The 25,330-nt window shown below is 44.9% G+C and overlaps 1 protein-coding gene across 2 annotated transcripts in view; it reads right to left on the bottom strand.

Moving 5' to 3' along the window:
• Window positions 1-20,736: 20,736 nt before the first annotated feature.
• Window positions 20,737-25,330, bottom strand: part of ACTR5 (actin related protein 5) — a 31,730-nt gene continuing 27,136 nt past the window's right edge. The window contains exons 11-12 of one of the 2 annotated variants that reach the window (XR_003524626.1): window positions 24,816-25,053; window positions 20,737-22,228 (exon numbers count right to left, since the gene is read on the bottom strand). Coding sequence is in view for 1 of the 2 variants with exons in the window: in XM_027621833.2 (XP_027477634.1) it covers window positions 25,043-25,053 (11 nt within the window). In the remaining variant the exon portion in view is untranslated. The other variant, XM_027621833.2, reaches the window with a different exon arrangement.

Below are 25,330 nucleotides of genomic sequence, written 5' to 3'. Positions count from 1 at the left end.
GCCCTCAGGCCCCCCAAGTCCTCCCCCGAAAGCCCCCTCCCTCATTCACCCCCTGGGCTCCCTGTAAGTTCATTAATAATCCAGTTGTGAATGACACTGTTTCAGAAAGAGCAATTAGGGAGCAGAGCAGGTAGGGAAGACATAAAGTGATGTTTAAAATAACCCAAGGGGATCATTGTTCTCTGCAGAATGTTTCCATTGATTTGTCATGAGGAGCTGTGGGCTGAGAGGGTGGGAATCCATCTCTCCAAGGCAGGTGTCAAACTTGGAGCCTGTGTTCCTGACATGAAGCCTTGAGGATGGGCCCCAACCCCATGCTCTACTGTTCATTCACAGCTCTCACCATGTTTGATACCGAAAGTTCAAGTGCACTCGGAATAAGGTGGAGGACTCATGCTTCCTGATTTCAAAACTTACTGCACAACTACAGTGATCAAGACAGTGTAATATGGGTATAAGGACAGACATTGATCAATGGAATAAAACTGAGAGTCCAGATATAAACCCTTACACTTACAACCAACTGATTTTTAACAAGAGTGAGAACAAATTTAATGAGGAAAAAAATAGTCTTTTCAACTAATGGTGCTGGGACAAATGGATTCCCATCTGCAAAAGAAGGACAGACCCCTACCTCACACCATAGACAGAAATTGACTCAAAACAAACCAGACTGACATGTAAGAGCTAAAACTGCGAAACACTCATAAGAAAACATTAGCATGAATTGTGACCATGGATTAAGTAATGGCTTCTTAGATATGGCACCTAAAGCACAAGCAACACACACACAAAAAAAAGATAAGTCCGACTTAATAAAAAAAAAAAAAACTTCTGTGTTACAAAAGTTGGGACACCATCAAGAAAGTGAAAAGATAACTGTTGTGGGCTGAACTGTGTCCCCCTCCCAAATTTCACATGTGGAAGTCCCAACCCCCAGTACCTCAGAATGTAACTGTATTTGGTAATAAGGTCTCTAAAGAGGTGATTAAATTAAACTGAGGCCCATAATGTGAGGCCTGAATCCAGTACGACTAGTGTCCTTTTAAGAGGAGGAAAAGACATCAGGGACGTACCCATAGAGTGATGACCTCATGAAGACACAGGGAGGAGATGGCTATCTACAGGCCAAGGAGGGAAACCTTGGAAGGAACCATATCTCCAGACACCTTGATCTTGGACTTCTAGCCTCCAGAACTGTGAGAACGAAATTTCTGTGGTTTAAGCCACCCAGAATGTGCTATTTTGTTACAGCAGCCCGAGCAAACTAATACGATAACCCACAAGATGGGAGGAAATACTTGCAAATCGTATATCTGATAAGGTCTTGTATCTAAAATATATAAGGAACGCTTACAACTCAATAATAAAAAGGTAGATAAATCAATTAAAAATTTGACAAAGAATCTGAATAGATATTTCTCCAAACAAGATATATAAATGGCCAGTAAGTACATGAGGAGATACACAGTATCATTAGCCATGGAGGAAATGCAAATCAAAACCACAATGAGGCACAATTTCAAACTTAACAGGATGGCTATAATAAAAAAGACAGGCAATTACAAGTGTTGGCAAGGAACTGTGGAAAGAGCCAAGATGCCCATCGACAGATGAATGGATAAAGAAGATGTGGTATATATACACAATGGAATATTATGCAGCCATCAAAAGGAATGAGATCTTGCCATTTGCAACGACGTGGATGGAACTGGAGGGTGTTATGCTGAGTGAAATAAGTCAATCAGAGAAAGACATGTATCACATGACCTCACTGATATGAGGAATTCTTAATCTCAGGAAAGAAACTGAGTGTTACTGGAGTGGTTGGGGGTGGGAGGGATGGGGTGGCTGGGTGATGGACATTGGGGAGGGTATGTGCTACGGTGAGCGCTGTGAATTGTGCAAGACTGTTGAATCACAGATCTGTACTTCTGAAACAAATAATGCAACATATTTTAAGAAAAAAGAAAAAGAAGAAGATAACAGGAGAGGAAGAAAAGGGGAGTATGTCAGAGGGGGAGACAAACCATGAGAGATGATGGACTCTGAAAAACAAACTGAGGGTTCTAGAGGGGAGGGGGGTAGGGGGATGGGTTAGCCTGGTGATGGGTATTGAGGAGGGCACGTTCTGCATGGAGCACTGGGTGTTATGAACAAACAATGAATCATGGAACACTGCACCAAAAACTAATGATGTAATATATGGTGATTAACATAACAATAAAAAATTAAAAAAAAAAAGTAAAAAAAAAAAAAAAAAAAAAAACAAGTGTTGGCAAGGATGTGAAGAAATGAGAAACCTCATACATCGCTGGTGGAAATGTAAAATGGTGTAGTTGCTTTCAAAAACAGTCTGCCAGTTCCTCACAATGTTCAACCCAGAGTTACCAGCTAGTCCAGAAATTCCACTGGTAGGTACACACCCGAGAGAAATAAAAGCATACATGCACACAAACTTGTACACGAACCTTCACGGCAGCATTCTTCATACTAGCCCCAAAGTGGAAACAACCCAAATGTCCATCAAATGATGAATGGATAAATGAAACGCAGTATATCCATACCATGTAGTATTATTTGGGCATCAAAAGGAATGGAGTTCTGACACATGCCACAGCATGGATAAACCTTGAAAACATTGTGCCACGTGAAAGAAACCAGACACAAGACCACATACTGCGTGATTCCGTTGGTCTGAAATGTTCAGAAGAGGCAAATCTCTAGAGACAGATAGTCAATCAGCGGTTGTCTGGAGTTGGGAGAGGGTTTGGGGGGCAAGTGGAGCATGAATGATAAAGGACACTAGATTCTTTGGGGGGTGATGAAAAGGTTTTAAAACTGATGTGGTGTTGGGCGCCTGGGTGGCTCAGTTGGTTAAGCAACTGCCTTCAGCTCAGGTCATGATCCTGGAGTCCCGGGATCGAGTCCCACATCAGGCTCCCTGCTCTGCGGGGAGTCTGCTTCTCCCTCTGACCCTCTTCCCTCTCGTGCTCTCTATCTCTCATTCTCTCTCTCTCTCAAATAAATAATAAAATAAAATCTTAAAAAAAAAAAAACTGATGTGGTGTTGGTTGCCCGACCATGAATATACCAGAATCCACTGAATTGTACACTTTAAATGGGTGAATTGTATGGTATGTGACTTCTATCGCAGTAAAGTTTTCCCCCAAAGAAGCTAACTGGTCCTTTGAAAGCAACACTGACCATGCCTTCCAAGCCTCTGTCCCCCTGCCCTTTATTTTGAGTTCAGCTACAGTCTCTGAGACATTAGGGTACAGTCCAAGGCCAAGGAGCATTCTAACAGACCACTGGAAATGGTCCCATTTCCACTGGACCCAAAAATAAATGGATTGGCCCCAATACATAAAATCTGAAACGTCAGCGTTTACAAATACAGAATTAAATATCTACAATAACTTTTTTTTTAATTTTTTATTGTTATGTTAATCACCATATATTACATAATTTGTTTTGGTGTACTGTTCCATGATTCATTGTTTGTTCATAACACCCAGTGCTCCATGCAGAATGTGCCCTCCTCAATACCCATCACCAGGCTAACCCATCCCCCCACCCTCCTCCCCTCCAGAAACCTCAGTTTGTTTTTCAGAGTCCATCATCTCTCCTGGTTCGTCTCCCCCTCTGACTTACTCCCCTTCATTCTTCCTCTCCTGCTATCTTTTTCTTTTTCTTTTTTCTTAAAATATGTTGCGTTATTTGTTTCAGAAGTACAGATCTGTGATTCAACAGTCTTACACAATTCACAGCGCTCACGGTAGCACACTTTTGTTTAACTGGTCAAGTGCAGCTCAAGCGAACTCATCATTACATATACATGACATGGAAGGTAGAGTTGGGGTGCGTTATATGTTTGCTCTGATGTAAAGCAAGGACTCCAGAAGAAGAAAGGCCCAGAGACTCCTGAGTCTGTGGGAAAATGAGCTAATCCAGCCCAAAGGGATTCATTTTCAAGGTTATCTGAGCCACTGGTTCTTAATGCCAGCCAGTGGGCAGGTGTTGGGCCAGGTACATTCATTCATTTAGCAAATACTGAGTCCAGTGCCTGGCTCCCCGTGAGCCTTGCTAGGTGGCTGGTGAAGGTGTTGGCGGCAGGCCAGGCCCAACCAACAGACATGCAGCAAGTGCAGCATGGGCTCAGGTGAAAATGAGCCAGAGTGGTAGAAAGGCAAGCTGGCTAAGGGTCCTGGCTCCACCGTGAACTTGCTGGGCGGTCATTTCCCCTTCCAGAGGGCCAGTTTCCTGGTCTGCGAAACTCCTTTTGTACAAGACTTGCATGTGTTTGTGTGTGTATTTTTTCCCACGTCCTCGTGCTTTTGAGGGAAGTGACCTTTCTTTGACCTCTTTAGTAAGCTTCCCAAAGAGCACAGTCAGAAATGTTTGCACACAGTGGGAGCCCCATAGAGGTGTTGAGGGAGCACCAGATGTTTTCAGCTAGCAGGTGAGCTCAGTCCTGCAACACTGGGAGTTTCAGGGTCACTAGGAGAGGGGAGAGATGGGTTTTCATTTTTATCTTCAGTTTACAGAGAACCCTCGGAACCCAGTGAGTGGCTGTCAACCTTGGCAGGATGTTGGAATCACGGAGGGAGCTTTGGGAAAGGTTGATGGCCAGGCTCTACCCCAGGCCATTTGAATCAGATTCTGGAGGTGGGGCTCCTACCTTTAGACACACACATATACACGCGGATCACAAAAACTCCCCAGGTGAGTTGAAAATGCAATGTGCAGCCAGGCTAAGGATGGCTACCTAAGTCTATGTTTGGGAAGCACCGAATTACCCAGGGGAAGGGAAGGAAGAGTGTTAAAATGTTGCTTCCCAGGCCTGTCCTTTGCACTCCTTCCTCATTCTTCGGTGTAGTACGTACGGGGCCTCGGGATATGCACTGTAACTGATGCTAAAGAACAACAGGTCTTAGTTAATGCCTCCAGCTGCCAGGCTAGTGACTTCTCATTCTCCTGTATCCCTTACCTTGACTTAAGCAGAGTTTCGCAAATTTCCCGAGTAAAAGAATCACCTGGGGCACTTATTAAAAATGCAGATGCCACTGTGCAGTCACCAGTTTAATAACAACTGAGGAGGCAAGGGTCATCAACAGATGCTAGAGCCACTGAGTAAAAAGTTGCCGGATAACAGAATATTCATGTGGTTCAAATGATGACTGTCCCAAATTATGTACTGATTAAAAAGGGGGAAATGTACCTTTACAATGGAGAGATCCAGAAGTCCCCACCTGAGCCAAATGATCAAACCCAACATCGCCAAGAATGGGACAACCTGACATTGTGTGCGTGCCCTAATGTGATGTAACATGATGTACGCGACATTGTCTATGTCATATTCTTGCCAAAAATACTTAACCTGATTTTAATCATGAGGACAATTTAGACAAATCTAGAATGTGGGGCATTCCACAAGCCTAGACTCTCTTTTAAAAAGTTAATTTTTTTAAAAGATGGGGAGTTATTCTAGATTAAAAGAGATTAAAAGGACATAACCAAAAATATATATATAAAGCGTGGACTCTGATTGGATCTGGATGAAAAGTAAAGAATGTATATATTAGATGCCATTACTGAATTAACCTTAATGCTCTGAGCTATGATCACGGTATTGTGGTTATGGAAGAAAGGTCCTTCCCTCATCCTTAGGGGATGCCTGCCGAAGAGAGGGTGAATGAGGAAGAAAGAAAAGCAGAAATGTGCCGAAATAGTCACCAGTGGTGAATCTAGGTGAAGGCTCTCCTACTGTTCCTTGTACTTTGCTTTCAATTTCTCTGCAAGTTTGATATTTTTCAAAATCACAAAATCTGGACAGTGGGAAGGAATGCAGATACCTGAGCCCCCTCCCTTGGAGATTCAGATTCAGGAGGCCTGGAGTGAGGCCCAGGATCTGTGTTTTTAAGGGGTGCCCCGGTGATTTTTACCGATGCAGGGTGTCACCGTCCCTGGAGGCCCCTCCCTCCAACAACCTGGCTGCCCTTCATTTCTCCAATGCCCTGCAGGGAACTGCCATCTTTCATCTCTCACAGCCTCTGCCCTCTGCTTGACCTGCTGTTCCCTCTCTCCCTGCTGAACTCCCGCCCTTCTTTTGGGGCTCAGCCCAAATGTCACTTCCTCAGTGAAGGTTTCCTAGAAGCCTCTCAGTCAAACCCCGAGAACACAGCTACAAATTGACCTAGCTTTGTAACCAACCGCTGGATGAACGTCTGCTTCTCCCGTTAGAGAGTGTTATGGGCTGAGTTGTGTTCCCATCCCACCTCCATTCATATGTTGCCGTCCTCACCCTCAGGACCTCAGAATGGAACTACATTAGGGGATAGGACCTTGAAAGAGGCGATGAAGGTAAATGAGGTCATATGGGTGGGCCCTCATCCAGCATGGCTGGTGTCCTTACAGGAAAATGTTAGAGAAAACACTGTAAAGACACAGGGAGGGGCACCTGGGTGGCTCAGTCTTTAAATGTCTGCCTTCGGCTCAGGTCATGATCCCAGGGTCCTGGGATTGAGCTCCGCATCGGGCTCCTTGCTCCATGGGGAGCCGGCTTCTCCCTCTGCCTCTGCCCCTCTCCCTGCTCATGCTCTCTCTCTCTCTGTCAAATAAATAAATAAAATCTTTAAAAGAAAAAAAAAAAAGACAAAGGGAGAAGACAGCCAGCTGCAAGCCCAAGAGTCCTCAGAAAAACCAACCCTGCTGACACCTTGATCTTGAACTTCCATCCCCAGAACTGTGAGAAAACAAGTTTCTGTTGTTTCAGCCCCCCACCCCCACCTCGTGTGTGTCTTTTGTCATGGCAGGCCTGACAGACTGACATAGATGGTGAGCACCACCAGCGGGGACCAGGTCTGTCTTGTCTGCCCCTGAATTCCCAGGGCCTAACAAGGCCCGGCACTTAGGAGCACAGGGAGGATCTGTGGAGCGGGTGAAGTGGCCCTGCTTTACAAGATGTTGGAAGGGTTTACGGAGAACATGTCACCGGTCCCAGCAGGCCCTAGGGTTCAGTAAACAGCTCTGGGAAATGTGGCAATATTTTGGAAAAAGCAGACAGGTTTAGGTTTTCTTCCCCACGATTTTTGTTTTATTGTTGCTACCGCTCTTGCCCTCAGCTGGGTGCCCATCAGCTGCTGTCACTCTTTGCCTCTGGGGAAGGACAGATACCACACAGAGCAAACAAAGTCGCTCTCCAGTTCCCAGTGGTGACACCCACGGCCCAGGTGGCACTTTTCATGTGTTACTGCCTCAGGCAAGAGAGGAAAGGGCTTTTGGCTTTCTAGAAATCTAGGCTTGGAAGATGAACAGGCACAGCCTAAGTGAGAAGGCAAGATGCTTATCCTCACATAAGAGATTGGCTGGAGAGGTGCTCAGCTTCGGAATTCTTGGGGAAATGCAAGTAAGACATTCAGGAGAGAAAAGTTGAATGGCTGTCAGAAAGGCAAAAAAAGTCCTTTCAAGTGAGGGACAGCCCAGGGATATGACAGGAACCCCTTGGAGTAAGGGGAACTAAACAGTGGTACAACCACTTCGAAATTTAGCATTGTTTGGAAAAGTTGGATAGGCAGGTCCACGTCCTGTGCCCCAGCAACTCCACTTTTAGGAGCCCCTGGCCTGCAGAGAGACTCCCACCTGTGTAGGAAAAGAGAAGTCTAGGAATATTTATTGTAGTTTTATTTGTAATAGCAAAAGATGGGCAACATTCTAACTACCCACCAATAGGGGAATTGATACGAATAAGTGAAGGGCTATTTGAATATGATGGGATGCTAAATAGCAGAGAAAATGAACTGAAATAAATCCACCTGTATCAACATAGATACATATGGAAAACAAAATGTGAGAGAAAAAAGCAAGTTGCTTTTTTATATATATATATAACACATGGCCCCTATTCTCCAGCTTTTACCCTGCTCAGCCCCACTGCGGGTTAAGCTATAGGGATGCCCTTGTCCTCTGACTTATAGAGTTTAGCCAAAGGGAGGTGCCCCAGGATTCACAGTGCTGAAGAAACAAGGCCATGTGAGTTAGCTGTGTTCCTCTACTGGAGGCCACAGCTCCTGTTGGTGGCCCTCTCCGTGCTTTGGTAATTGCTCACTCCCCTGGCCTCAGTTTTCCCACTCATAAAATGGGAATGATGAAAATGCCCACTTTCTAAGTTCATTGTGTGGACTTGGTGAGTGTAGGCACTTGCCACAGTGCCTGGTAGGTTGTAAACACTCAGGAGAAGTTGACTTTTATTATTATGAATCACCCTTTCTACAAGGAATCACTACCCTCTTTCTTTTTACTTGTTTTTAAGATTTTATTTATTTATTTATCTATTTATTTATTTAAGAGAAAGAGAGAGTACGAGCAAGGCGGGGAGCAGCAGGGGGAAAGGAAGAAGCAGACACCCCGCTGAGCAGGGAGCCCAACGTGGAGCTCGATCCCAGGACCTGGAGACCATGACCTGAGCCGGAGGCAGACGCTTAACCTTAACTGACTGAGCCATCCAGGCATCCCCACTGCCCTCTTAAACATAAAGATTTCATGGCTTCCTTTAACGTGACTTCAAATTTCAAAATACAAGTCTGCAAGGAATCTCTTATCTGAAACCATGGGGACCAAATGTGCTTTGGAATTCAGGTTTTTTTGGGTTTTATCAATGCAATGTGATGCATATACTCTCTAGAGTATATACTCATGAGACAGTGATTCTCACACTTAAACAAGAGCCAGAATCACCATTAGGGATCATTAAAGCACAGATGGCTAGATCCCATCCCACAGTTTTTGATTCAGTAGGGCTGGGGTGGAGCCTGAGAATTTCCATGTTTGACAAGTTCCCAGTGGACACTGATGCTGCTGGTCTGGGGACCACACTTTGAGAACCAGTGCCCCCTATTATATAACACCCCTAGAGGAGTCTAGGGCATATTCAAACACTAATATTTCTGCTGGGAAATGTTAATGAGAGAGGATACATAGCCTCATGTCAGTTCAGATGAGGCCTAGCTACTGAGCGAGGTTTTGTAAACTGACGAAAATCTTTCCGTTTTCAGAGAATTTTGGATTTTAGAAGAAAGTTTAAGGGATTGAGGACTTGAAATCTCATGACCACAGACAAAAGCATATAAGAACCAGTAATGTTAGATTATGCTTTAAAACTACACTTGACCCACCACCATCAGGGATTGTGAATGTCTGTGGAATGAAAGAATGAGTGAGAATAAGCTTCTCTTAAAGAGAAAGGGAGCAATAGGAAAATCAGGAAAAATAAATAAAAAGAAAGGGAGCATTATCAACAACAGCCAAACTCTGGAGAGAGCCCAAATGTCCATCAACTGATGAATGCATAAAGAAGTTGTGTTATATATACACAATGGAATATGACTCAGCCATCAAAAAGAATGAAATCTTGCCATTTGCAACAATGTGACAGGAACTAGAGGGTATTATGCTAAGTGAAATAAGTCAGTCAGAGAAAGACAAATACCATATGATCTCACTCATAGGTAGAATTTAAGAAAGAAAACAGATGAACATATGGGAAGGGAAAAGAAAAAAAGGAGAGAGGGAAACAAGCCATAAAAGACTTTTTTTAAAAAAGTAGGCTCCAGGGGCACCTGCGTGGCTCAGATGGTTGGGCGTCTGCCTTGGGCTCAGGTCACAATCTCCGGGTCCTGGGATGGAGCCCCATGTTGGGCTCCCAGCTCAGCGGGGAGTCTGCTTCTCCCTCTCCCTCTGCCCCTCCCCTCTGCTTGTGCTCTCTCTGTCTCTTTCTCTCTCTCTCAAATGAAGAAATAAAATCTTTAAAAAAAATAATAAGGTAGGCTCCACACCCAGCGTGGAGCCCAGTACGGGGCTTGACCTCACGACCCCGAGATCAAGACCTAAGCTGAAATCAAGAGTCGGACGCTTAACTTACTGAGCTACCCAGGCGCCCCAAGAGACTCTTAATGATAGAGAACAAACTGAGGGGGGGTGGAGGGAGGTGGGTGGGAGATGGACTAGATGGCTGATGGGTAGTAAAGAGGGCATTTGTTGTGATGAGCACTGGGTGTTGTATGTAAGTGATGAATCACTGAATTCTACTCCAGAAACCAATATTGCACTGTATGTTAATCAAGTAAAATTTAAAATAAATAAGTAAATAAATAATAAGTCAATAAATTAATTAATTAATTAATTAATAAAACCAAAAAAACGGGAGAACAGTGGGTCTTGCATTCTTTCTATTGGCCACCAGGTGGCAGCAACAGCTCGGCATCAAGGCTGGGGAGTGCACTGGATGGAGAGAGGGGGTCCTTGCCCTTATGGGCGAGAGCCAGGCCTGTGGGAGCTGCTCTAGAAGAGCCTTTGGGAATTCATGGTGTTGTGTAACAAACTTCCTAAAAACTTAGTGAAGGAAACAACCATTTTATTATGCTCCTAAATTCTGCAGGTCCTAAATATGGAAAGGGCACAGTAGGGATAGCTTGTCTCCGTCCCACCTATCTGGGGCATCAGCTGGGAAGACTTGGGGTTGGGGCTGACTCAACAGCTGGGAGCTGGGATCATCTGGAGGTGCCTTCACTCACGTGTGTGCTGACTGGCACTGGGTGTCAGCTGGGACCTCAGTGAGGTCGTCAATAGGAACAGCTACGTGGGGTCTCTCCATGTGGCCCCTCCACGCGAGCTCGGGCTTCCAGCCAGCATGGCCGCTTGGCTCAAGTGTGAATGTTTCCACCCAGCTTCAAGGGGAGAGAACATGGACCTCCAAAATGGGAGGAATGCCAAGGTCACTGTAGTGATTTGCTAAGGCTGCCACAATATACCACAGACAGAGTGGCTTAAACAATAAAAATGTATTTCCCATAGTTCTGGAGACTAAAAATCCAAGATCAAGGTGTCAGCGGGTTTGGTTTCTCCTGGGGCTTCTCCTCTTAGCTTGCAGATGGTGGCCCTCTTGCTCTGTTCTCACTTGGTCTTCCCTCTGCATGCCCACCCCTAGGTCTCTGTGTGTCCAAATTTCCTCTTATCAGCACACCAGTCAGATTGGATTAGGGCCCATGCTAACAGCCTCATTTCAACTTAATCACCTTTTTAAAGACCTTCCCTCCACATTCCGAAGTACTAGGGTTAGGCTTCGACGTATGAATTGGGAGGGACTCAATTCAGCCCATAACAGCCACACATGTTGGAAGAGCATGGGGGATGGCCTCTTGGGAAAACACAATCTGTATGCCCCCCACCTCCAGTTGCTCCAACAGCATCACAGTGTGTTAAGCCCATGAAACTCATCCTACCCCCATGTCTTTGAACATACTGTTCCATCTGCCCGGGATACCCTCACCCGTCCAGAGCTCACTGCTCATCCGGAGCACTCCTGCCCTCTGTCCCCTGTCATCACTGACTATCATTCTATTCACCACCACTCCTGCCACACTGGCCACAACCACTACCATTCACGGACCACTTCTTTGTGCTAAGCTCTACTGATCTCATTTAACTCTTATAACAACATGTGAGGTCAGTTTTACAGATGAAGATGCCAAAGTGGGGAAGTTCCTAGCCCAGAGCTATGAACAAGTAAATGGCAAAGTCAAGACCTGAACTCAGGTCTTCCTGTTCCAGAGCCTGTGTTTTTCACCTCTTGCCCTACTGGGCCTCTGATGGCCTCCCCTGGGCTGCCCCGACCCTGGTTCAACCCTCCTACCAAAGCAACAGTCCCCTGAAATAATTCGGACTGTACCAGCGCCGGCCCCATCTGCTGGTCTTACCTGCTTATGCTCTGGCTGCTCCTGGGAAGGTCTCACTTGAGCTTGTGAGTAGGGGCTGAGGGTCAAGCGTGCCTTGCACATGACGCTGTCCATTCCATTGTAATGCTATCACATTAACGGTCCCCCATGAACCACACCTCTCGATATCCATGCTTTTGCGTGGCCCCCTCCCACATGGACCTGGGACTTGTCCAAGTGACTTGCTGTGGCCAGTGGGACATCAGCAAATGTGATGCAAGCAGGAGCTCCAAAGGCACGTGTGCACAAGCTTGGCTCTCTTGGAACACTGCCACCTGGTGCACCAAACCGGAGCGGACCCAAGGATGAGAGAGCAGGGGCAGAGAAGGACCCAGCCAGCGGACCTGTCTCAGGGGTCCCAGCTGGGGCCTGGATTTCCCTGTGGTCGTAAGCCAGTGAGCGTGTTTGTGTCCCACATTTGCCTTCTTTGCTGACCTCTCAATCTCAGGGATTGCCTATCTTTGCCCAGGTTCACACAGCTTGTGAGTGGAGGACCCAGAATTCCAGCCCAGACCTGTCCATCTGGAAAGCTACAGCAACAACAGTGTAATAATAATACAATAAAATACAGAATAAATTAAACTTATAAAAAATTACACATACATTATTTTATTTTACCTTTTTGCTATAATAAGGTAAATATCTACTTAATATCAAGGACCTTATAGATTTTAACTTTATTTGATATACGTTTATCACCATATTCCCTATTTTTTTCAGGACAGCACACAATTCTTTAATTAGTGATGTTGCCTCTTTGCGGCCTAGTTTATTCTGTTATATTAATGGAGTATTATTCTTCCTGTTTTCTTCCTTCTCTAGTCCCCTCACTCTCAGTGCGGGGTCTCATGCTTGGTCTGTGCATCCTGGTGCAGGAATGAGCCGGGATCCCAGGTATCCAGGCCCATCACACAAGCACAGTACGGTCCCCGAGAATGTTACCCAGAACTCCACTTTTGTTTTTCCAATACCACGAAGGGAATACAGACACACAATTCCCAGGAACACTTACTCAAACCCTCGTTTCTCCGCCGGCCACTCCCCACACACACCCCCAGGCTTCCCGGTCTGCCCACCTCCTCTGTCTCTCTCCACCACCTCTTTCCTGTCCCGCTTCCTCACTTTCCTCCAGCCTCTGAAGTTCTGTCTCCCTCTCCCTACTTTCTGGATTCTACATTGCAAGACTTGCTTAATTACCTGTTGACCACATGACACTGAAAAAGGTCTATGATCTTCTGATTTAAAAATCCAACAGATTCTCCTTCGGGTCATGAGCACTAATGAGAGAGCTCTTCAGGGCTGTGAGATGTAGCTTTGTAAACAAACATCAGTGATACAAATCAGTGCTGTTGCTTTATCCCAGCAACAATTAGAAAATATCCTCTTAAAAAAAAGATGCCATTTACAATAGCAATAAAAGCTAAGAAGCATCTCAGAATAATAAACCTGCATAAGATCTTTATGGAGAAAATTAGAAAACTATAATGCCAGACGCTGAAGAACTAAATGTTTCACACTTTAATAAAAGGTACGCACACAAAATAAAGAGCATATACAAAATCTAAGTGAAAAAGATGTACATCCCGTGGAAAACTAGGTAAAGGATATGAACGGGAAATGCTCAGAACATAAATGACCAGAAACCAAAGAAGTATTCACTAAAACCACAGTGAGATATAATTTACTGAGCATTAGAAAAAGATTTTAAAGTTGTAAATACGCAGGATCTATCCAAGGGTGGGAAAATGGGTGGATACCTATAGAAAGTGTAAACTGGTATCGTTTTGGACAGTAATTTGACATCTGTCAAGATTTAAAACATCCTTTGGTCTAGCAATTTCATTCGTAGAGTGAATCCTTTCCAAATGTGTGTGTGTGCAGGGATATTTACTGCAGCATTGTTTCTAATGGAATAAACTTAGAAACAGATCTATTCAAATGCCATCAAAAGTGGAATAATTAAGGGACATCTGGGTGGCTCAGTCCGTTAAGCATCTGTCTTTGGCTCAGGTCATGGTCCCAGGGTCCTGGGATTGAGCCCCGCATCGTGCTCCTTGCTCGGCGGGGAGTCTGCTTCTCCTTCTGCCTGCCATTCCCCCTACTTGCGCTCTCTCTCTGACAAGTCAATAAAATCTTTTTTAAAAAGTGGAATAATTAAATAAATCGTGACATGAAACATCATGGAATATTACTCAAATGTTTGAATGAGTGAGTTTACTTCACAAAAAAAATGTGTAGAAAATATATGAATAAAACTTTTGAAGTCTATTGTGTGATGTGAAGACTTGCATAAAGGAAAAAGGCACTTTTCCATTTGGGGCTAGAAGATTCAATAAAGAAAAGATCCCACCTTTCATCGTTTAATCCATAATTTTTTTTTTTTTTTACAGACAGAGACACAGCGAGAGGGAACACAAGCAGGGAGAGTGGGAGAGGGAGAAGCAGGCCTCCCGCGGAGCAGGGAGCCAGATGCGGGGCTCGATCCCAGGACCCTAGGATCATGACCTGAGCCGAAGGCAGACGCTTAACCGTCTGAGCCACCCAGGCGCCCCTAATCCATAATTTTAATGGGATGCAAACAAATATTCCAACAGGAGTATTCTGGAACTTCACTAACTGATTCCAAGGATCATGCAGGAATATAAAAATAAGTTCTTACAAAAAGAGACAGAATTCTGGGGAGACAGACTCTGCTACATTTTAAAGTGTGCAACAAAGTGAGAGTAATAGTTCATTATGAATTCAGGAATAGACAGAGAGATGAATAGAGCAGATGAGTGAGTCTGGAACTAGACCAAAAAAATATAAGGTCATTTAATAAATAACAAAGGTGGCATTTAAATCAGTGGAAAAGAGATGGATTCGTTAATAAATACTGTTGGTACAACTGGCTAGTTATCTGAAAAGTAATTCAGCTGGAGCTCTACCATAAACCTACACCAACATAAATTTCAACTGGATAAATAAATCATGGTATACACGTCAATAAAATACTACAGAGCAACAGGCCTGAATATAGAACCACATGTAACAGGGATGGATCTTAAAGACCATGGTTAGGGATGCAGAATTCCGTGGTAAAACTATAAAGAGCACCGGAAGGAATACTCTAGAAGTTGGTACAGTGGCTTCTTACCAGGGGAAAGGAGCAGATTTCGATCAGAAAAGATCATGCTGGGGGTTACCCGGGAGGGGGCTCAGAGTAGCAATGCTCAGTCTCTCGACCACCGTGATGACGCAGGTGCTCATTTTATAGCAAGGTGTTAGGTTGTGCACTTATATTTTATGCCATTATTTATGGTTTTTTGTTTTTTCTTTTTTACATAAAAAGGTTTTAAAGAGGCGCACCTGGGTGGCTCAGTCAGTTAAGCGTCTGACTCTTGGTTTCAGCTCAGGTCGCGATCTCACTGCTGTGGGATGGAGCCCTGAGTACAGCCCCACTTTGGGCTCTGCACTCAGCATAGTTTGCTTCAGATTCTCTCTCCCTCTCCCTCCCACTCACTCTTTCTCAAATAAATAAATCTTTTTTTAAAAGGTTTAAAAGAATATATGGAAAGAAAACGGAAGGTGTTTTTTCATTATCTCATACTGCTAAGTATGAGATAAAACCCAAAAGCAATTTTAAAAGATTGCTTGATTTGAGACCCTAAGGAATTCTGCATGGAAAAACACCCAACAAAGTCAAATGACAGACACACATGACAGGAAAACGATTGCAATTCTTATCACATTTCTTGGTATGAAAGAGCAAAGGATTGGAGGGTGGTTTTTCAGAATCTTGTGAATGCATTTTCCGTTAAACATAAGAACAAAGGAGGGGCACCTGGGTGGCTCAGGTCATGTTCCCAGCGTCCTGTTCCAGCTCCCCCCTGCTTGTGTTCCCTCTCTCGCTCTGTCAAATAAATAAATAAAATCTTTAAACACACACACACACTCACACACATAAGAACAAAGGAAAAAAAGAGAATGTGGAAACTCTTTGTATCGATGTGGTGCGATCTCCAAGATGCACTGTTGTGCTGTGTATCATCTGCTATATTAGCAGAAAAAGCATATATCTGTGTCATGGATATGCAGATCACATTCCTGTGGAGTTATCGACCGTGTTTGTGACAGATACGCATGCATACATTTTTCAAAGATGAGTGAGCAGCCGCTCCGAATGCAGTGATGTTGCGTAGTATCTGAGACCGATTGCTACATGACAAACAAAACAAGGCTAGATGAGTACTGGTACTTTAGTTTTTTAAATGGGAAACTTCAAACACAAGCAAAAGTACACAGAGGGATAATGAACAGGGGTGTGCCTACCCCCCCCCACACACACACACAGATGGCCACTTTTCCTCTGCCCCACTTGATTACTCTGGAGCAAATCCCAGACACATCATTTCATCTGCAAATACTTCAGTAGGTATCTCGATAAGCCTCCCCACCCCTCTCTCAGCATAACAAGCACACTGGAAAATAAAAACATATCAGGAATTCTTTCATATCATCAACTATCCAGTGTTCACATTTCCCAGATTTTTTCAGAAGTTTATTTTGACAATTGATTCACTACAATCAGGATCCGAACAAGGTCCAAACTTCATATTTGCGTTTGGTTTCAAGTGGCTTTTAATTTACAGGTCTTCCTTCCTTTTATCCACTTTGCAGTTTGTCAGGGGCAGGGGGGAAAGGTTGATTTATAGGTTTCCCCACTGGACCTCTTTTTTTCCCTCTCTGCAATTTATTTGATGGAAGGGAAAAAAAAAAAAGAGGATTGTTTGTCCTGGAGAGTTCTCTCCGGCGATTCTGAATTTTGCTGATCGCATCCCCATGATGTTAGCATGTTTGTGACCGATTTTACTCAATTGCCCCACTCAGGTCCTCCTTCCAACCTTCTCCACACTGGTCTTTTCCCCTGGAGGCTGACCTTCTTGGACAGCATCCACTAGGCTGGCTCACCCTCTGGCTCCAGGGTTTGGCCATTAGGGAGCCCTGGTGGGAATGGGAGGGAGAGAGAAGAGTGAGGTCAGTGTGTTCATTTCCCTGGCCTCCTAACTGCAAGGCCACCTTGGGTTGGCTGTGCTTCTTGACTGAAGGTAACTGTTCCTCTCAAGACACAGCTCCCTCCCTTTCCAGTTTCTGGTAATTTTTGTTTCTACTGGTGAGGGCTTCTCTGCCCCTCATCCCGCTAATTCTTTCCATGCTGCCTTCACCTGGATAAATAACCCCTCCTGGAATCTTCCTAATCGGAGTTCAGCATCTGCTTCCTCTTGGGACCCTAATTTATACAATGTTTCTCTGCTCCCAATATTTCCAGGAAACTGGCAGTTAAATTTGGAGGCCTGACCAGATTCAGATTAAAAATTTTTTGTAAGATACTTCATGAATGGTGTTCAATATGTTATACTGCCTCACATCAGAAAGCACCTAATATCTGTCCATTATAAAGATACCTTCAGCTTTTCACCCGATGGTTTCTAGCAGGGGTTGATGATCATGGCCCCTTGCCATTATCAGGAGTTAGACAATAGTGGTATTCTATCATTCTTTCTTCATATATTAGCTGGAAATCCTCTATAAAGAAAAATTCCCTTATCGTCTATTTGTTTACCATGGGAAACAGTTGGTACAGGAAAGGCCGGATCAATGCCTGCTTCTTTCACTTTATATCATTTGCAGAATTATGAGCTGGTTCCTCCAAAGATAACCAATGATGAATTTGTGGATTTTAATATCTGATGTGCTTTAACCCTTCATTTTTATTCTTTCTGATGCTCCAGTGATCTCATTCCTTGGCCAGTGGGAGCCACTTCAAGTTGGCTCCTGAGTTCTTTCAATATGATCCCAGGAGACTTTGGGAGTCTTTGATGGTTTCCTTGCTTTCTGATGCAACAAGACAGTCCAGGTTCATCTTGTCTATTTCCTGCCCCAGAACTGGAAGCAGCCATTTATCCAAGGAGCCCTGGTTCCTTTTAATAAGAAACAGTTCCTTGTAATGAGCCCTAGTTCCTTTGAATGAGAAGCCACACTACGGGTGTTCCTTGATAACTGGGCTCTTCATTATTTCCAGATCATATTTCAGCTAAGAAATTAATACTTTTAGAGAGAAAATACATGTGTTCATACTGATACTTATGACTCAAATTTAGGATTACAGGACTTTTCATTTTTGATTTTACATATATATATATATTTTAGAGAGAGAGAGAGGTAGCATGTGCACGGTGGGGGAGGGGAGGAGGGAAAGGGAGAAAGAGAATCTTTTTCATTTTTTATTGTTATGTTAATCACCATACATTACATCATTAATTTTTGATGTAGTGTTCCATGATTCATTGTTTGTGCATAACACCCAGTGCTCCACGCAGAATGTGCCCTCTTTAATACCCATCACCAGGCTAACCCATCCCCCCACCCCCCTCCCCTCTAGAACCTCAGTTTGTTTTTCAGAGTCCATCGTCTCTCATGGTTCCTCTCCCCCTCCGACTTACTCCCCTTCATTCTTCCCCTCCTGCTATCTTCTTTTTTTTTCTTAACATATCTTGCATTATTTGTTTCAGAAGTATAGATCTGTGATTCAACAGTCTTACACAATTCACAGCACTCACCATAGCACATACCCTCCCCAATGTCTATCACCCAGCCACCCCATCCCTCCCACCCCCCACCACTCCAGCAACCCTCAGTTTGTTTCCTGAGGTTAAAAATTCCTCGTTATCAGCGAGGTCATACGATACATGTCGAGAAAGAGAATCTTAATAAGCAGGCTCCATGCCCAGCCCAGAGCCTGATGCACGGCTCCATCTCGCAACTCTGAGATCATGACCTGAGCCAAAATCAAGAGTTGGACGTGTGACCGACTGAGCCCCCCAGGTGCCCCTGATTTTATATTTTTATATCTTGTTTCTTGTGGTGGAAATCCTGGATTCTAACAACATTAACATAATTATTTGCATATATATATATATATATCTTCAGAATAGCCATACCAATGCCATTACTAACAACATAATTGCTGAAAACAGCAAGATTTCTTAACAGTTCTTTTTTGTTCTTAGACTATATCCCACTAAAGATGTACATTAATTACTCGTTTTTTCCTCACTACTGTGAAAAAAGTCACTTAAAATAAAATCACCTAATTAAAGTCACCTCCTTCAAGACTTAAAATAAGACCTGTGTAAGTAAGCTACCAACCTGGTAATTAGGTTCACTTGTTTCACTTTGCCTTTGATTTTTAAGGACTGTGTTCTTATTTTGAATAAAATCTTGTTTTATAATTGCATATAACATATATACAATTCCAAAGCCAAATATACAATATTTATACATTGTATTGTGTATTGTTCATTTAAAGTCATAGTCACAGGAAAAAGAAGAGGGAAATTGCAAAGCTCCTTTGGTCAATACAGACAATGGACAAAGAGTTATACCTTCATTTTTTAAAATAGAAATGTCGAATGAAATGTTATTACTTGGGCGATATATAATTAAGCAAAGCTACCTACTAAATTTTTTCTAATTTGAAAGATGCCACCTTTTTTAAAGACTTTTTTTTTTCAGCATATGATTACATTTCTCTGAAACCCAGACGACTTTAAAGAGTCCTCTGTTACAAATCACATTTGCAGCCAAAACCAGAGCCTGAGGAGAGGCCCACATTTTCTCTGAATAGGCTCTTGGAAATGGCTTTCTGCTGTTCTCAGGAGAGTGTCTGCTTTTCCAAACTTTCAGGTGAAGAGGGAACACCTCTTTCTTTTCTTTCTGAGATTCTCTTCACTAGAAGTTGTCAATAAGGAGGCTCTCCAATGCTCAAGGCCAAGCTCCGGAATCCCATTAGACAGCAGCGAGTGGAAAGAGAAGGCCTGGGAACGCCAACTCAGAATGTGGAAAGGAAAAGAGCACTGAGAACTTTTCCGATTCTGCTCCCGGAGCTCACAAGGAGCCAAGGCCGAGGCACCTCACCTTCCCCAGCCACCTGCCCTGCTCTTATCTTCTTTACCCAAGCAGGCTCCTCTGGAAGCTCTTTTGACTTGGTCCTTCTCCAAAACTGGCTCCAAATTCAGAGAAGAAACTGTGGGATGTTTTGCTTTCATGTCTTCTTTGGTGCACCCTCAAAGTTGGGGCACAACTTTGAGGCACCAAAGGGTCTGTTTGCTCATCCTGTTTCCAGAACCCACGGCTCGGCACACACAGAGGGGATGCCAGGATTCACTGGGTGTAGTTGGCAGGTCCCCAAATTTCCCAGCGGACCTCAATAATCTTATAAGAGCTTCCCTATTGTCAGACCCAGAATGTGGGAAAAGCTGTCAAGCAGAAGCTCTTCCTCTTCCTTGCGGGGCTTTGTACATATTCTGGTCAGTTTTATTCAGATTCTTATTTGTGTACTGAGCCATCGAGTGTACCTCCTCACAATGGCTGAAGGCATGCCAATGACAAAGGCTGACAGAATCACTATCAACAAAAGGACGTCCTTAGTTGATACTTTTGTAATGTCCTTTACTGTGAATAGTGACCAGGGCATGGATATGGCTGGCCCAATTATAAAGCCTTCTAGATTTAACAATACTTAGATGAAACCCAGTCCAAAGTACCGCCGGTGTCCCAAGCTGGGGAATGATCAGCAGGCCAACTCCTCCTCCCACAACTAAAGTTAAAGAGTTCCCAGAAGTTTGTCTAGACTGAGGAATGTCCATCAACTTGATTCCCAGGCAATCCCCAGATGGTTGCCCAGGCCGGGAAAGGGTGGGCAAGATCCGATACAGTCCACTCCCTGCCCGGTGGTCATCAAAATGTGACACAGGAGGGAAAGAGCCAAGCAGGTGAATTCGCCTTCCAGACAATTCTTGTTGTCCAGGTTGAAGAATGGCTGCAGGGAGAATCCCATTGCATTTCCTCTGGGAGGTTTCCAAAAGGCTGTTTTGCTAGGCACCAGCCAGAGGAAAGCCTCTCCCCCGCCCCCCCCCCCATCCTGTTAGCACTCCCGAGAAGAATGTGCAAGTCCTAAAGCCAAGAAAACGTCCTCCTACCCCCGCATTCTTGACCGGAAAGAGTCAATGTGCAGGTAAAAGACCATCTTTTTAGATTTCTCCAAAAGACTACTGAGTAAATTTGAAAAAAATTAAAAATGCGTTATGGGGTTTATAAGTAATAGTAAAGCACATGATACCAAGAGCAAATCCCCAAAGTGAAAAATGGAGTTATATGTGACAACATTCTTACATTGTACGTGAATTTTCTTCAACTACATTCAACTTGATTAGATTTCCTTTGCCTCTTTTCCTTATCTGTAACTTTCTCTCATTTTCATTTGGTTTTTCCTTTGTTTCTTTCCAGTCGAATCTCTCTCCCCTTTGTGCATCTTGGATTTAGGTTTCCGAGATTTTTCTTTTACGTTCAGTTTCTTTCCTGGGTCCCGTCAGTTTCCATTTCACATCCGCTTGGTCCTTTCTACTTAAAACTTCTCATTTGTTTTGTGATGTCCTCACAGCTGCATTTGCTTGTCTAATTATTTTAATTCCTGTTGGAATGCTGCATTACAATTTCCTTCTGGCTTTTTTTCCCGTGTTTTCTGCTCATAAGTTTCACTTTGAATTTTCTGGTTTTGTTTTTTTCTTGCAGTATCCCCATTAGGGTGCTGGTTTATTAATGTTCATATTTGGGCATGTTAGATTTACCTGAGCAACTATTAGCAGGAGGATATGGGTGAGGAACAGGGCAGGGAGAGAGGTCCGGTGGGTCTCCAAGTCTCTCAGGGGCGCCCCCTCCTGGAGCTGCAGCAAGGCAGATTCTCCAGTATTTGGCACCTTTGCGTGTCAAGCTTCCTCTGATCCTCTGTTGCTGTAATAAGTCTCCAGGTGCCAGCCCCTTCCACGCTTCCCCCTATACCACCTCAGACAGCCTGGGGGCCTCCCTCATCCCCAGAAGGGGCGCCTCTCCAGTACCCTCAGCTCTGGTCCTGCGCACTTTCCAAACCCCTCCTCTCTACTCCTTATCTGGGGATAGGCCTTTGTTATCTAGGTCCTGCTATTGCTAGGACTCCTCCATCTTGTGGGCAAGTTATCTGCTTCTTTATGGCTTAAAAGCTTCCCACCCATACCCAGATACCTTCCCAGCTTTAACCTTGACATCAGTGTCTGTAACAAATGACCACAAACATGGTACCTAACGCAAGAGAAATTTATTCCCTCACAGTTCTGGATACCAAATCAAGGTGTCATCAGGCCATATTCCCTATGACGGCTCTAGGGGAGAATCCTTCCTGGCCTCTTCCAGCTTCTGGTGGCTCCTGGTGGCTCCTGGTGTTTCTGGCTTGTGGCTGCCTTCCTCCAGTCTCTGCCTCTGTCTTCACATGGCCTTCTTCCCGGTGTCATTTCTTTTATAAGGACATCAGTCACTGGCTTGAGGGCCCACCCTAAATCCAGGCTGATCTCACGTCCAGGTCCTTAATTCCATCTGCAAAGAGCCTATTTCCAAATAAGTAGTCACTGGGTTACGACATGGACATGTCATTTTGGGGGAACACAATTCAACCCACTGTATCACCTCGAATTTCCCTATAGCACAGACTCCTCTTGACCTCATGATGATTTTGGTCAGTGAAAATGTGTGCTATAGGAAATGCCTCCTAAGCCCCTGGAATAACGATTCCACAGGGCTCCCTGGGCCTAGGAAAGGAAAAGGAGCCCTGATGGGCAAGGGGCAGAAGGAAGAGTGCTTGGGTCTTGGTGGCTGCTCACAGACATAAGCAAAACAGGGAGAATAAAGGAGAGGACATCATGGAAAGAAGGGAAAAGAAAGGGAAAGCAAGGGGCAGGTCAGTCTACCTGAGGGACTTCCCGGGGCTTAGCAGTCCCCGTCCACCCCTAGGGCTCATCTCGGTCTGCCTCAGTGCCTACTTGTGGTTACCACTCCGGCCTTGATTTTTTTTGTATTCATTTCTGATTTCTATGATTTTCTATGACAGCTATGATGTTCTCTGTCAGGTTCAGCATTACAACTTTTTTTTTTTTTTTTTTATTTGAGAGGTAGAACGAGAGAGAGAGAGCATGAGAGGGGGGAGGGTCAGAGGGAGCAGCAGACTCCCTGCTCAGCAGGGAGCCCGAGGCGGGACTCGATCCTGGGACTCCAGGATCATGACCTGAGCCGAAGGCAGTTGCTTAACCAACTGAGCCACCCAGGCGCCCCATCATTACAACTTTTTGTTTAGTTATTGTCTAACTTTGTAGCAGGTTGGGGGCAGGGGCTCTTTTAAATCAGAAGTCTGCTAGGTTGGTGCAAATCCTTAGGTGATTCCATTCATTATCTCATTTAATCCTCCTACAGGGTAAAAGAAATGATCATTCCCATTTCCTAAATGAAGGAATAACTATCATGCTATTCTCCTTATTTCATACTATTTTTTATTTTTCCCAACAAATCCCTGTTTAATACGGAGTTAATGACATTTTTATTTGCAACCTAAAATTTTTGTTGGAAAAATGCTAGTTGCTATAACAGATAAGGCCTAAGAGCTCTGCAGCTTAACACAGTGAGAGTTTACTTCCTCACAGGGGGAGGAATTTACAGAGCCTCTGTTCCAGGCAGTCACTTAGGGACCTGGTTCCCTCCACTTCGTGGCTCTGCACTCCTCATGAGCCTTAGATGGCGCCCCATTCAGCCAGTGATCGGGAAAGGAGGAAAGAGAGGTTTAGAAAGCCAGCCCTGGAAATGATGGGTGTCCTTCTGCCCATATTCCACCAACCAGAACTCAGACGGCCATGAGAACAACTGCACAGGAGGCTGGGAAATGTAGTGCAGCCATGGGCCTGGGAGGAAACGAGAATGTACTTCGTACACAGCCAGAATCTCTGCCTACAGCTTTTGAATCCTCTCGCATCCTAGCATTTTCTAATTTTCTTGGAACGACTTAATGGCAAAGTTCTTATTATAATCATAGATGTCAGTTTATTCACTTAGTCCCTTAGGTAGGCATAAAATGATCTTTGCGTATTATATTTATATGAACCTGGTTTCTCCATTTCTTGGGTTAGCCTCATCTGCACATCTTTGAAAACTTACTGCACTCTTGCTTCACTTTCTTTTTACCTTCTTTGTTGGGTCCTTTGACAAAACTGCTTATTTCCAGAGATGCCACAAGGAGGCAGCGGCAGCGTAAGCAGGCAGCAGCCGGGGTACCCAGAGACGGGGGGGCCCCCATCACTCTTTGTGGTCACCCAACCTTGAGAGCTGCCCTAACTCAAATCCAGAGCTGGGGGGTCCTAGAGACCCAGGACAGTCCCTTCCCCAGGCTATCTCCTCCTGCCACAAGAGCACAAGAGCCCTAAGCTGGTTTATAGGAGTCTGTTTCTTCACAGCCGCCCCTAGAACATTCAGCTGCAGTCATGCCCACCTCTCCAGGAAAAAACCATGGTGGGGTCAGAGGGGACCATCAGATGCCTCAGTATGGCTGAGAGGAAGTCCTCAGTGTGGACTCTTGATCTGTTCCTCTCAACAGAGTGGACAGACTACCCTCAAATATTCTCTGGTCACAGATCTAGGCGTCCATTAAAAATCCGCTGCGGATACTCCACACTGAATGGAACACTTCCTACTCTTGGGAACACTTTAGTTTAGAGACCATCCTGGGGGAGAGACAAAGCCCAAGGCACGTGGTAAGTGCTCTGCAGGGGGTCTGTGCAAGGGAGGGAGGAGCAGCCTCCCTGAGGGAGAGCCACCATAACCCCTAAGGCGGCTGTGGAAGGTCACGGCAGGCTTAACGTGAGGGGCGAGTGATGAAACTAGAGAGCCCAAGGCTCAGCCCCTCGGCCTGCCCAGCCCTACATCTCCTCTGTTCCAGTCTACGGAAACCCTGAGCAGGCCCAGCTACGTAACTACGTCTGGGTTTACCTGCCCACCTGGGGCCTCCCCAGCAGGGCTCAGCCTCCGTGGCCGTGCTGAGCTCACCACTGTCGCTCAGGCTGTTGAAACCACTGACTATGGGAGAGAGACCCCCAGGCCTACTAGCAGTTGGCGTCCTTCTTCCCAGGTATAGGATATGAAAACCTCCCTCACCTTCTTGGCAACTATCCTTTCTTCACAGCTCATGCCTATCACCATCTCCTCAGTCCTCGGGCTCTGGGAGGCCCTGGGTCGGCCCAAGTCTTCTTCTGTCTCCACCACCACGGCTGTCTGCTCCAGATCTTGAGTTCCTGAGCCCCGAGGGCTGCGGATCCAGGCGATCGCCCCTGGTAAGCTGCACGAGCCAACGGGTTCTGAGGCGGCCTCATGAGAGGGATGGGCTAGAGGCTCCCTGGGATTTAAGTGGATAGATTCGGTGACAGGACACTAGCGTCTCAGGGGCCTCTGGGCTCAATTACCAGAGATGTTGCAAAGTTAAAGTTCACACCGAGCAATCTCTATAAAAGTTCACAACGAGCTATCTCTACAAAAGAGAGGGGACATCTGTCCATTGAAGATGAAGCTGCAAGGGTACAAGGGAATGTAAGTTTATGGCGGCTACAGGATTCACCTTTTCCAGACTCTCTTTCTTCTGAAAGGTCGAGAAAGTTAAGCAGCCAACAAACTTG

This window comes from Zalophus californianus, chromosome 8, assembly GCF_009762305.2.
Source record: "Zalophus californianus isolate mZalCal1 chromosome 8, mZalCal1.pri.v2, whole genome shotgun sequence".
Lineage (NCBI taxonomy): Eukaryota > Metazoa > Chordata > Mammalia > Carnivora > Otariidae > Zalophus > Zalophus californianus.
The sequence above is the reverse complement of the archived record's forward strand: the minus strand, read 5'-3'. Positions and strand labels throughout refer to the sequence as shown.